General features: G+C 49.4%; 1 protein-coding gene across 1 annotated transcript in view; it reads right to left on the reverse strand.

Annotated features, from left to right (window-relative positions):
• Tg (thyroglobulin) overlaps positions 1 to 4,902 on the reverse strand; it is a 226,295-nt gene extending 221,393 nt beyond the window's left edge. Inside the window, exons 1-4 of the mRNA XM_004656332.2 lie at positions 4,836 to 4,902; positions 2,810 to 2,918; positions 1,754 to 1,851; positions 254 to 457 (exon numbers count right to left, since the gene is read on the reverse strand). Coding sequence (XP_004656389.2) covers positions 254 to 457; positions 1,754 to 1,851; positions 2,810 to 2,918; positions 4,836 to 4,902 — 478 coding nt within the window. The remainder of the gene's footprint in view (positions 1 to 253; positions 458 to 1,753; positions 1,852 to 2,809; positions 2,919 to 4,835) is intronic.
• Between the last annotated feature and the right edge of the window lie 9,152 nt (positions 4,903 to 14,054).

Genomic DNA, 14,054 nt, shown 5'->3' on the forward strand with positions numbered 1-14,054 from the left:
TGGCACACACGTGACAGGCAGAAAACCATCCAGGGCTATGATCTGCAAACAGGCTTGCAAGCACTCACTGAGACTTTGCCTGGGCTTCTGGTGGTCAGCCAGATGTGGACCCACCCCATGGACCTATTTGAAGTAATGACTCTTTCCCTCCAGGGCCAGGCTTTCTGCATGTTGTCAGACAGACTTAAAAGCTATGGTCAAGGTGCACCAAGCTGAAGCCCACCCAGGGATGTGGGGGGCCCGAGGTACTTACACCTTGTTGGCCTCCCCAGCTGGCGGGTCCCGTACACCTCCATGCCCTCTGTGTCCACACACCAGCACTGCCCTCCCCACAGGTCACACTGCACAGCTGCGTAGTCCCCCGAATCTCGACACTGAGGCAGGAAGGAGGTGGCCGTGCTGTTGAGGTAGCCACTCAGCAGGGTCTGCTGCCTGTGCAGCTGGCAGAAAGACAGACCTGAGGTACAGGAGAGTGGTTTCAGTAGACTGTTGTGGGACGGCATCCAGAGCGGAGCCCAGACAGATCTCCCTACCCTCTCGGAGAGACACGGCGAGAGGGAGATGGCAGGCCAGGACACTCAGCCTGGCTGACAGAAGGCTCTAACATCCGGGCCACCGAGTCAGAAAGGAGCAGGCCTCCCATTCGTCAAGCAGTACCCACTGCCTGGCTTGGCTGACTCAGGACGTCCATGCAGCCTCGCTGTATCACCTGGAGAGGCTACTGTCCCGTTCTGTGTCTCTGTCCCAATCAGCACAGTGGAAAGACAGCTGCCTCCCTCCAGGTGCAGGACGAACAGTGACACTGACATCACTGCTCCTGTCACACAGCTCTCTTATCCCTGACATATCTCTGCTCCTGTCACATGGCTCTCATGTCCCTAACCTATCACTGCTTCTGTCACAGAGCTCTCATGTCCCTAATATATCACATGTTTGAAATCCTCACCTAGAGGTCAGGCAGAGTTGTGGATAGGGAGCACACAGCAGGTGACTTGGGTCAAAATCATGCCACAGACAGCATGGGGGGACCACCCTAATCCCCAAGCCAGCCATAATGGCCACATAAAACCAGAGTTCCAGAATCATCACCCATCCACTGACGGACAGCTTTGAAAAGCCTCACTGTTGCTACCTGAAGGTAACCTGCTAAAGATCGCAGCCACTGCAACCTCAGATCTTCTCTGTCTCTCGCAGGCTCTGCTGGCCCTCTTCTCTCCACCTGGAATGCCCTGTGATTTCCTGCCCCGGCCCCTGCAACCCTCAGTGTAGCCTTCCCAGCCTTCGGAACCCACGCCACGGCCTGGCCTGATCACCCCAGGGCTGCCTCAGGTGAGAGCTCTGATCGGACTCAAATGGAAATCGTGTTTCTCACTGTACGAAGGACCCAAGCTGGACAGTTTTCACCTAAGTCCCCAAATCCCAAGACAGGTGAGTTCCTGGCTGGCTTTGGCTCTGGAATGCTGTCCTCTTGCCATTCTCTGCTTCATGCATGCCACAGTGTCTGGCACATGGAAGCCCTGGAGGGCCCTTTGCTAATCACATGACTCAAATGTCTCATTTGGTTTTCACAGTTGTCTTCAGAAACTCGGGCCTTGTGTGATGGGACAAAGACCTTTCCTATTCCAAGAGAAGGTCCAGCTCCCTAGAGGGGGGCTTGCCCAGGTCACCCACTCCAGCCCAAGGCTCATTCCCAGATGCGAGGTGCCCCAGGGCCAATCCTCTCCGTCCCACCAGCCACCCCTCTGTCACTTACAAGCCACTGGCCTCCCCTGCTGCCTGCTGCCGGGTACTTCACTGCCATTGGCGTCCACACACCAGCAAGAGCGACCATCATTTTGGCACTGGACAGTCCTGAGGAGAAGAGGCACATTTTATGACACTCGAAGCCACATTCTGACTCCTGCCCAGCGATGACGGGGACAGCAGATCACGTGAGGATGCGCTGCTGTGATCGGCGTGGGTTCCGAAGGCCGGGAAGGCCACACCGAGAGTCACAGTGGCCAGGGTTAGAAAGCACGAGGCGTTCCAGGTAGAGGGAAGAGCGTCAGCAGAGCATCCCAGGGACAGAGAAGGTCTGAGATGTCACGGGGCCCGAAACATAAATAAGACTGGATATGGGGCTACATTCTCCTTAACTCCTTCGACCACCCCAAATTCCCAGACAGCGGGGAGCCAGCAGCTTGGGAGGATGGGAAGCCCGGCGAGGCCTTTAAAGAATATCGAAGTCAGTGGCAAGGAGGACATTCCAGTGCCGAGACGCGTGACTGCGAAGGCAGAGAGGTATCTTCAGCAGCAGGCGCTTCACGGACGCCCTTGCTCTTCAGGGAAGTGAGGTGAATTCAGACCATCGCCTCATTCTGCAGAGATGTGCTCTCAGACCCAAGCCTGTGTCGGGCAGGGCAGGGCTGTCGCCCTCTGGAAAATGGGGCTTCCTGGGGGACAATGGCCTGGCAGAGCAGGGAAGCTCTGAGAGCAGGATAGAGGCGATCCCTGCTTCCCTCCACCTGGCTAGATCCCAGGAGCCGGGGAGGTACCTGTGTTGCACTGAAAGGCCACACACTGTTTCGTAAGGCAGTGGGCAAGACTGGGGCAGGAAGTGAAGAGCGTCAGCCTTGGGGTTGGTTACGGTAGGGTGCCCTTGGTCAGATGACCTGTGTGTGGGGACAGAGAAAAGCCCTCCCCCCATGACACTGGCCATGGCTCAGGCTCTCTGAGGAACTGGAGGGCACAGCTGGAGTGGCAGGGACAAGATGAGAGAGATTCTTCAAGACATTTTGGGACCCTATGCCCTGGCTGCAGCCAGCCTTACTGGAAGCTTCCATCTTCAGAGCACTGTGGCACATAGTCGGCCTGCTGCACAGAGGCCTTCTCTCTCTGCAGTTCGCAGGGACGCAGCGGCTGGGCATCTACCTGGTACTCTATGAGAGAGGAGACAAAACACGAGGAAAGAGTTGGGGGGTGCATAGAGATGGCCCCCACAGTACGGAGGAGGCCTGCATAGCCACGTGGCTTTTGCCTTCCCTAGCTGGCACATTTAACCCTCTGTCTTCTCCAGGAAGGTAACAGTAATAGCTCCTCCCCACTGCTCCCCTCACCATCCACAAAATTGCATCCTAATTCAGATGACAGCAAACATAATCTTCCTAAGGCCACACAGCTGGAGAGAGAGAAGTTTCCTAATCAACTTTGGAGTCTAAATTCCTCATGTGCCCAAGACGTTATCGGCCAGCCCTGCGCTGTGGGCTGTGGGTGTAGCACATATCTTATTCTTCACCAGGAACTTGCACGGCCCGCAGAGTCTCACTGAGAAACCACAGGCATGTCAAGAGGTAAGCGTTCCCTGCACGCTTGTTAAGGCAACCTGACAGTCTGTTCACAGTCAGACAGGTAAGTGGCTGAGCCAAGCAGGAAGCTGATGATCAGTCAGTGCCATAGGGCATGCACTTTGTGTATTGCCTGCTGGGACCTTCTCAAATGTTGGCATGGCTGGCATAGCTGGCCTAGCTTTTGGAGCAGCCAAGGGAGTGAAAAACCCATGCCAATGGTAAAAGTCTTGAGAGGGAGTACTGTCAGGATGACCAGGCCCCTGGAAGTAAATAAAATAAATAAAGCACAAGGAAGTTTGCCCTTGCTAGAAATCAAAATGATCTGACTTCTTATCTCTTGCCTAGTTCCCTAGACCTGTTTTCCCACAAACAACCAGGACCCGTATGGGGAGAAAGGTCTTTCATAGGATTTAAATGATTTTTGTTGGTTTTTAATTTATTTATTTGAGAGTGACAGATAGAAAAAGAGGGAGGGAGAGAGAGAGAGAGAAAGAGAGAGAGGGAGAGGGAGAGAACAGGCCCACTAGGGCCTCCAGCTACTGCAAATGAACTCCAGACACGTGCGCCCCATTGTGCATCTGGCTAACGTGGGTCCTGGGGAATGAAGCTTTGAACTGGGGTCCTTAGGCTTCACAGGCAAGCACTTAACTGCTAAGCCATCTCTCCAGCCCTTTCATAGAATTTAAACATTGTGGTTGGTCAAGTTCAGCCTCTGGAACTTGGTGTCAGTGCTAGCCTCTTCCTGAGATAGTCCCCAGCTCTGAACAACCAGCCGTCCCTCTGGTTCACCCGAGCTGGAAGACAGCCCACCGCTCCAAGGTTATAAATACCTTTGCAAGGGCGCTCTCTCTGACCACTGTGGAACTTCCAGCTGTGGGTGATTTTTTGTGTGTGCCGGGCCCAGCCAGGTTGAGCCGAGGGATGGGTCCCCAGCCCTAACCCTCCACATGGGTTTGATTTTTATCCCCTCCAACTCCCCAAATGGCAGGAGCTCCTTTACTTTTCTTTTCTCTCTCTTTTTTCCATGGTTTTTCCAGGCCCTTTACGTGGGATCTCTAGCCACATGGGTGCCTTTCCTTGACTCTGCACTTCCCTCAGTAAATATAATTTAATAATTACCCTTCTCACTCTTTTTCATTTAATTCTTTAATGAAAATTAGAAATGAACCTAGGGTTTGGGGCACAAAGACTTTTCTGGACCCCACACGCTTTGTTACAGCCTCACCTAAGACTGAAATAAGGGTAGCTAGCACCGCAGGGCTCCTCCATCTCTAGTCCACCAGTCCAGTCCTATGACCTCGGGCACCCGAAGCCACTTCTCTGAACCTCTGTCTCTCATCTGAGAGGCAAGGAGCATTGTCTGGGCATTCGTGGGGGTTAAAATAGATTAATCACTCAATTAAAAAAAATGATTAATCATATTTCAGAGACCTGGGGCAGACAGAGCCTGGCTGAACTCCATGCCTGAAGCTTTCTCCCGAGCCCCTTGGCCTCAGCCTTAAAACTCACCAAAGATGTTGGCTGACACCAAGCAGATTGGGCCCAGCAGGGTCAAGACCCACAGGACCAGGGCCATTTTTCTGCTCCCTCCTGGGACGAAGGAGTAGGAGCAGCGTCCTGCTTAGGTCCCCTAACCAGGGTGCCTTTATAACACAGCGGAGGGCACTGTGCCCTCACTCAAGGGCACTTGGTTGGGTAATGGCTCATCCTGTTTTCTCTACGGATCATGGGAGCTCCCTCCACCCGTGTTCCTCCCTCTGAGGACACTCCAGTGATCGATGGGGCACAACAATTTCACATGGGCTGCATGGAGAAGCGGATGGGGTGCCATCAAAATTTCTCTTTACAGGCAAAGCACCAGCTTCCCTCCTTCCTGTCTACCTGGGTGTGTGAACTGGGAAAAGATACCTCACTCCTGAGCCCCAAACAGAGGAGAGCACCCCTGCCTGCGAGGGTCTCTGTAAGAGAGAAGAGAGACCTCTGAGAAGCATGGGTCATTCCCGCCATCCATTACCACTGGTGCTGTTTTCTCATTTCATAAAGGGAATTGTGCCCATGGTGAGAGACGAGCAGCATTAAGTCAGAGTCTGATGACCAGTGTCTCCAGAGCAGGAAGGTGTTGACACGGAAGGACATACCTACCTCATACTAGGCAGAAACTCAGGCCCACACTGCTGTCCCGCAGAGCCTGTGCGGCCAGTCGTGGAGCTGTGGAGACTAAGCAGGTTAGAGACAGCTTATAGTCTTAGACAGAAGTACCCAGAACTGTGGACCATGTTGGCTGGCCCAGGTGGCCATCACAGAGCAGTGCAGAGCTGGCAGGCCACAAGGCCACAATCTTTTCACAGTACTCCGGGGGCGTCAAGTCTGAGGTGGCGACAGGCAGCATGGGTGTCTTCTGAGGCTCCTGCCCTGGGCTTCTCCCTGTCTTTCCTCACAGCATGGCTGTGTCTTAATCTCTTATTCTGAGGACACCAGCCATATTGGATTAAGGCCCACCGTTCACGCCTTGGTTTAACTTAGTTACCTCATTAAAGGCCTTGTCTCCTTGGACTCTGCAGCACTGGAAGGGGAAACTCTATCACTGAAAACACCGTACCTGACGGATGTGGGTCCAGAGAAAGCTGGCTAGCTTTCTAAGTGGCAAGAAGGTACTATGCAGGCTACTGGGAACAAAAAGTCATCATACTGGTTCTCCAGGCAAGATGTACCCTCGGGTGCAACATTGGCATGAAGGTTATGTAGGTAATCAACAGTGCAGACTTGAGGCCCACTCCTCAGAAGCCTAGTACTAAAAATATCAGGTCAAATTATCATGGATGGGGAGGCTGTAGATAAGCCATAGGGAAGAACCTGTGTTGCTGAACAGATGTGCTCCCAAACTGCCTCCTAAATATTTATCTTTATATCCACAAATCAGTTCTGCTCTTGGAATATATATGCATACACACACACACACACACATACACACACACACACACACATATATATATATATATATATATATATATAGAGAGAGAGAGAGAGAGAGAGAGAGAGAGACTGACTCTTCTGTGGCATAGCCCCAGGTAAGTGATAAACAAGGAGTGCCGTGAGACTGAGGGAGATAAGGGGGGTCATGTGGGTTGCATGTGATCAAAATGTAATATGAATGTATGAAGTGTGAAAAAAAGAGGGACCCTCTCTCCTGCCACTCTGGGATACTAAGCTAGGAACATCACAGGAATTTAGTTGGGGGGCATAGTTTAGCTCTAAAAGCTATGACATTTTTATATTCAGACTGCCCAAGGCAGTATGAACTAAAATTGTCAGTCATTTCCAGCATCGGAGTGAAAGGGTAAAGACAGGTGATGACCCACGCTCCCTGCGACCTCCAAGGTTTCCACATCACTCCCTGGCTCAGGGTCTCCAGCAAGGTCTCTCCAGTGAGCTCAGGTCTGCTCTGCCAGGACACATCACAGAATTCAAGTTCAAACATGTCTTACAATGATGATTCAGCTGTGTTAGGTACCTGCGCCCATTCCTGACCCTCTTCTCTCATATCTGCACAACCTTCAAACCCTACTAAGGTAACTGTCATCCCTTTTGCTCCCCCCCGCAGCCCCCCATTCCTCTGCACTTTCCTCTGTCTGCCTCTTCAGGCCCTCACAAGCCTGGACTGGAAAGCAGAGCTCCTGCCTGAAGCTCACGGGGTCCCCCTCACCAGCTACACGGACAGTAGTGCTAGACTATCCCAGAAAATGGAGTCCTTACTGCGGGGATGGAGACTCCCTCCACAGTGCTCAGGAGAGCCAGGGACAAGGGGTCTCACTGGGGCGTGGGAAGGAGAAGAATGAATGCTAAGACTTGCATTGCATTTCAGGCAAAGCTGGTTTGGGGGCATGTGTTGAGCTTCCTGGAAAAGACCTGAAAGGAAGTATCCCCCTTTCTGTGGGGGGACCACAAGTCCTGTGCTGGGGTGTTCAGCAAGACACTACACGTAGAGCAACAGGATCAGGGTAACAGTGTGTGGAAGGTCGCCTTGCCATTGGCAGGGGTCTCGCATAGGTGAGTCTTAGAAAAGTTGAACACTGGGCTGGAGAGATGGCCTAGCAGTTAGGGAGCTTGCCTGGGAAAGCAGGAGGTTCAAATCCCCAGTACCCACATAAGCCAGATGCACAAAGTGGTGCATGCGTCTGGAGTTTGCAGTGGCTAGAGATCCTGGCTCACCCATTCTCTGTCTCTTTCTCTAAATAAATAGATAAAATATATTTTTTTTAAAAAAGAAAAATTGATCATGGTGATTAAGAGGTTTGCTTCAGGCCCACTGCTCTGCCTGCTTCCCCCTGGCCCCGAATTCGCGTCGCAGTCTGGACTGCTGAGTCACTGTGCGTGGCTGGGCCCGTGCGAAGCCATGGAGTGGAAATGACAGGCTGGGTCTTGCCCAGGTTGTCTCTGCTCCACTGGGTTTGGTGATTTAGGGACCCGGTGCTTGTGTCATGGAGCAGGCAGGATGAAGAGGGCCCTGCAGGACAAGGGACAGCAGCCCTATGGGCACACTCGCTTCACAGCCCACTGGAGTGTGGGAGGGTGAGCACCGCATGGGACAAAACTGTGCCAGCTTCCTGGGGTGCACACTAGAGCTGGCCTGCCTGGCCAGGCAAGGAGAGGGCTTCTGTCCACCCAGGCGGCCGAGTGGAGCCAGGCTTAGGGGACCAAGCCCAGTCCCTCTACCATGTGAAAGACTCTCCTCACGATGACTCAGCTTCTCTGCTGAGCCCCATCTCCACCCACACAGACAGCACACACACGGCGACTCCACAAGGCCTGTTCGGGCCTCCAGTGAAGGGTTGTCACTCCCTGGGTCTCCTTGACTCCAAGCTTAACCTGCTCCCTTATTTTCTTCTTTTCCCAACACAGGAGCTCTGTGTCATACGGGCATGCTGGGGACACAGAGTAAATTCCATTGTAGTGCATGGTGGGGGGGCTACGTATGGAACACTTGTCACCTTACAGGGAACTGCTTACCTCTCTCCCCAGTTCCGGCCTGTGTGCTGTTGCTGGACCCCATGCTCCCTCTACAGGCACCTTCTCCCCTTCCTTCCCACCCTGTGATTCAAATCTACACTCCTCCTCCTGGCTTGGGAGGTAATAACTGAAATCCTGGCATCAGACTTCCACATGCAGGAAGACGGGGTAGCAATACTTTTCCTTATCCCACCTATGAAGTGTGCCTAAAACTGTGCCAATAACCCTCTAACAAATGCAAGGAGATACTGGAAGGTAGAGGTAATGAGGCAGCAGACGGGCCAGCAGCCTGGAGGGCAGAAGAGGATGTGGCAGTGAGTCCCCTGGGTGTTATTTTGGTGTCACATGTCTCACACCAGGTGATGGAGAAGTCTTGCTGCCAATTCATAAATGCCAGTGGACACAGAGAAAAATCAACCAACCTACCAAGCGGACAACAGCCCTTGGCCAAAATCCCAGGAAAGGGGACAGCCTGGCAAGGCAGACACATTTACAGAATAACCTCTTACCAAGAGCAGCCAGCACCAAACTCTCTATCCAGGCCCATGAGCCAACAAAGGCCCAATGACGAGCCTAGGACACACCCAGACTCCATCCTAGTTCAGCTGAAAGGGGTTCCCCAATGCCTCAACAGGTGGTATCTGAGAACAAGTGAGGTGGCAGCTGGGAAGTCATAAGGCCCTCCTCTGTGAGCCATCGGTGCGGACCCTAAGGGAGCCTACCCTGCCATCCCCATTCAGTGGTGAGATGTCATGCTATCCTTGCCACTGGGGAGGTGTCAGAGAGGCCTGAGGAAGCAGCAGGGCCTTCATCATCTCCCAGAGGTATCAGTGGGGGCCACATGGGGACCAGTAAGGAGCACCCTGACTCGCCCAGCCGCGGGACATCAGCAGAGGCTAAACTGCCATGCCAAGCCACCACAAGTGAGCAGCAGAGCACCTGTCAAGTGTCAGCACTGGAACAAGTAGCAAGACTTCAAGCCCTCCCACCTTCTCTCACTGCAGAGATGCCGGAGCAGTCCTGCTCAGAGAAGAATTCAATGAGGTCCTTAAATACAGCGACTCAGATTTTGATCAAAAATTTACTTATTTGAGGTGGTTTGAATCAGGTGTCCCTCATAAACTCATGTGTTCTGAGTGCTAGCTGGTGGCAATTTGGGAACTGGGGCCTTGCTGAAGGCGTGTTGTAGTGGATTTAGGGTTGTTATAGCCAGCTCCCCCTTGCCAGAGTTCAGCTCACTCTCCTGCTGCTGTTTTCTGCCTGCTGTGGCAGAGGTGATGTCCAGCCTCTGTTCATGCTGTGCTCTTCCCTCCCATCACAGAGCTTTCCCTCAAGACTCTCAGCCACAATAAGACCGTTCCTCCCATCAGCTGCTTTTGTTCTGATGTTTTATGCCAGCAGCAAAAAGGTAACTGTAGCATCGCTGTACCAAGAACCAGAACCATCAACTTGCATGGGGAAAAATAATGACCATTTGGCAGCACTGACGACACAGGTATTGGGATTATCTCTTAAAGTGATGTGATTATCAGTGAATTAACACATCATACAAGGTGCCTATTATAGAGCTTTCTTTTTTTTTTTTTTGCAACAATAAGAGATTTCCAGTGGTGGCAGACACCAGTCTTAATCACTGTGCATGTTCTCGAAACCGTTCCGTTTCCGTTCCTCCTGAGCTCAGTGTGCAATGGGGATGACTGATGTATGTGGCTTCCCACACCTGCTAGCTCTATGGGTAGCATCTGCAGTGCTGGTGACGCTGTCCCTGCCTCTACTCTGACCCTGATGTTTCACAACCCTCAAGGCCTTGCCCTCAGGAAGGGTGTGTCCTTATTCCCAGATGTCCACAGTGGACGCATCAACCACTTCTGGAAGTTGTGATGGCCTTGGCCCTGGAGGACTGTTAAAGGACAGAAGTCCAGTCCTGAAAACAATCCTCCTCCAGGTAGTGCAGTTGGCCTGAGGCGACTGGATACATTACCTCGGGCAGAGATAAAGAGGGCACGGCATCCGTGGCTCCCTTTTTGCTCTTGAGACTATGCGCATTTCTGTTCTCAGTGGGTCCTCGGGTGTGCACTCCCTGCCTCGGCAGCTCCTCTCGCACCTGCACTTTTGTGCATGTCAATTACTGGCCCTTCCAGTCTTCACAAGTGCCTCCCAGTCCTGTCTTTCTTGTACCCAATCATATATCAGATCAAATTCAAACTCACTGACTTGTCATTGTTTCCTGTTTTTAGGCTCTGTGGTAGCTCAATGTTAAACACCAAATTCCTTCTCATAATGGTGCCCTTTGAGTCATATGTAGTGATAGAATAGGATTTGTGTATAATACTGTCCCATCCGCTTAAAAAAAATATCATGGTGTGGAGAAAACTTGCATCTGAATGTGAGTCTGTGAAGCTGTAGGCTTGTCTGTGGTTAGTATTGCCAGAATTTTTGCCACCAGGACCACAAGATGCACCCTCGTTTCCCCTCAGGAAACTGCCTTTTGCTCTGCACCTTTCAGCTCTTCTCACTGCCTGTATGGAATTTTGAGGTCATTTTGTTGTCTCTTTGGGTAGCACTCACATGTTCTTATTCAGAGATGCTTCCTTCCCCAGGTCACACATCGCAGTTGGTAGCTTGCCTTTTTTACCCTGAAATCCTACTAATTTAGTCTTAAAACTGATGTCAGTAAATGGAAAAGACTGTACTGACCTTACAATTCAAAATGCTGTTTGATTTTAATGGTAATATTAAAAAATCGAAAAGGAATGATGCAGAGGGAACATACGGTACTTCAGTTTGAAGCGCTTTCAGGATTCTCCCCACTAGTTTAGCCACTAGCTGTACGAGCTTGCGTTCTCATAGCGCTGGATTAGGGCTTCTTTGCCCAAATCCTATCCAGCATTTGTTCTTGATGCCAGCAGTTCTGACACAAAATGAAATCTCAATAGTTTTAATATACAGCTCCCACTCTGATGGCTTAAGAAGGCTGGACACTTTTTAAAATTATTTAACCATTTCTATTTCTCCTTTCAGGAACTCTGCTCAGTTCTCTGGTCCACTTTTTGATAATGTTGGTTTACGTGATGATTTTTTTGTTGTTGTTGTTGTTACTTTGTTTTTTGGAGATGTCTGATGTGCAGCTGCAAAGGTCTCCTCTTACTTGGTGGCCTGCCTCTTGACCTGGCTGGTATTTTCATTTGCTGTGCAGCAGCTTTCCAGTCTTGTTTCCTGGCCATGTTCCAGCCATGTTTCCTGGGCAGCCTAAGTCCCATTCAGTCATTCCCTATGTCTGAATCTTGCATCGACACCGTCCTGTTTAGTTGTTTTAGAGTTTTAGGTATTACCTTCAGGTCTTTGATCCATTTGGAGTTGACTTTTGAGCAGTGTCAGAGGAAGGTTTGAGTTTCATTTTTCTACATGTGGATACCCAGTTTCCCCAGTCATTACTAGAAGACATCATCTTTTCTCTACTGTGTATATTTGAGTCTGCATCAAACATCAGGTAGCTGCAGTTACCCAGACTTACCCCTAGACCCTCTATCCTATTCTACTGGTCTACGTGTCTGCACCAGCAGCATGCCGGTTTTATCATTATGGCTCTGCAGTATAACCTGAAATCAAATATGGTGATAACTTTTTGCTCAGAATTGTTTAATCTAGGGATTTTTTTTAAACTTGTATATGAATTTTAAGACCTTTTTTATTTTCCTATTTCTGTGAAGAATGGTACTGGGATTTTGACTGGGGTTGCATTGAACCTGTAGATTGGTTTTAGTAGGGTGGTCATTTTCCTAATATTGATTTTTTGAATCCACAAACATGGGAGACCTTTCCATGTCCTATTAACTGCCTCAATTTTTTTCCTTCACTCCAGGCCTAAAGTTTTTGTTAGTAGTCATCTTTCACATCCTTGGTTAGGGACACTCCAAGTTACTTGTGACTATGAGTGGGACCACTTCCATAACTTCTCAGTGTTTGTCAATGGCATGTAAGAAGGCTACTGGTTTTCATGTATTGATTTTGTATTACGCCACTGTGCTTAAAGTTTTATCAGTATTAGGAGTTTTCTGGTGGTCTTTAAGATCTCTTCTATATAGAATCCTGTCATTGGCAAATAAGTTTATTCCTTTCATATCCCTTTTCTTCTTACTGTTCCAGATAAAACGTAAGGACTATATTAAATAGAAGTATACATTATAGATACCCTTGTCTTATTCCAGACCATAGTGTAAATAGTTGGATTTTTTTCTCCACTAACATGATATTGACTATAGGTTTGTTATATAAATCCTGTATTATGTTAGTTTATATTCCCTCCATCCCTAGTCTCTTCAGGGTTTTTATCACGACAGATGTTGGATTTTTGTCAAATACCTTTTCTAGATCTATTGAAATGAACATGTGATTTCTATGTTTGAGTCTATTCACGTCATGTCTTGCAGTTATTAATTTATGTATGTTGAACTATCCCTGCATCTAGGCAATGAAGCCAACTGTAGCAGTTACCATTTCCTTGCGGAGACAAAACTCTTGACCAGGAGCAGCTTATGAGAGGAAAATGTTATTTCAGGCTGACAGTTTCAAGGGGAAGTTTCATCATCAGCTCACATCTTCCTGCATCATCAGCCAAGAAAGCAGCTTGAGCAAGCCAGCTCTGAACAACTAGCAGGCCTGGATGGCAAGGCCAAAGCCCTCCATCAGCAAGTTTCCACCAGAAGACTAAGTTAGAGGCTTTATCATTTGAGGGTATGGTGGGCATTTTACATGGGAACCACACACAAACTTGAAGTAAATGATCTCTTTGATAAGTTCTTGAATTTTATTTGAACTATTTTATGGAGAATTTTGCACTTATGTTCATCAGGGATATCGGTTCTTATGGAACAATTAGCGCTCATTCTAATGGGCCTGCTTTACATGCGGCTATTTCTCTTCCAGATTTTAGCACGCTTTCTTTGTTCTGTGTGTTTAGTATTTTGACTGTAACATAATATATGGATTTTTTTAAACTTGTCTTTTCTAGTTTTGTTTTGCATGCCTCTTGTACTTGGATAGGAATATCCTCGAGTCAGAGAATAATGTTATAGATCTTTATGGGAAAATCCCAGCATCGGGGGTATAATACCATCCAGTAAGTTGTTGATCAAGAAAGACCCAAAAGGCCCCCAAACCATATAGGCTATTGTCAGTGCTTTTGGTTGGCTGTCAGAACTAGATGCTAAGATCCTGTTGTGGAAGACACCATTGTTACAGCTGTAGTACACTAAGTTACAAAGGTGCAACTGAGCTGGAAGTTTCCTTCCAGCTGGCTAGCTGTCACCATGCTGGAAGACTATGCTGTCAGCAGTGGGCACTTCAAGCTACACACCTGATTATCCAGGCAGAATGTGTCCAGTGGTACAATAGTGGCATGACTGTTATGGGGGTAACTAACTGCTGACTGGATATAAGGCCCACCCTATGGGAGGGAATTCATGCCTGGTACTGAAAACCCAGTCAAAAGCCTATGGCTGGGTTAGCCATAGGCCCAAAGGAGGAGACTACTAGCGCTGTTTGGTTACACAGGCATAGTGTATACCCAACAAACTTCTCTTATGTATGGTTATGCCCACAAATTTGTGACCTTTCACCTCTGGTTAGAAAAGCTTCTACCAATGGTGGTGACTACTAAAAAAGACTCAAAACTCATTAAAGTGCACAGAGTAAGTGCCACTGGGATGCTCAACACTATAT

This window comes from Jaculus jaculus, chromosome 2, assembly GCF_020740685.1.
Source record: "Jaculus jaculus isolate mJacJac1 chromosome 2, mJacJac1.mat.Y.cur, whole genome shotgun sequence".
In the NCBI taxonomy this organism is placed as follows: Eukaryota; Metazoa; Chordata; class Mammalia; order Rodentia; family Dipodidae; genus Jaculus; species Jaculus jaculus.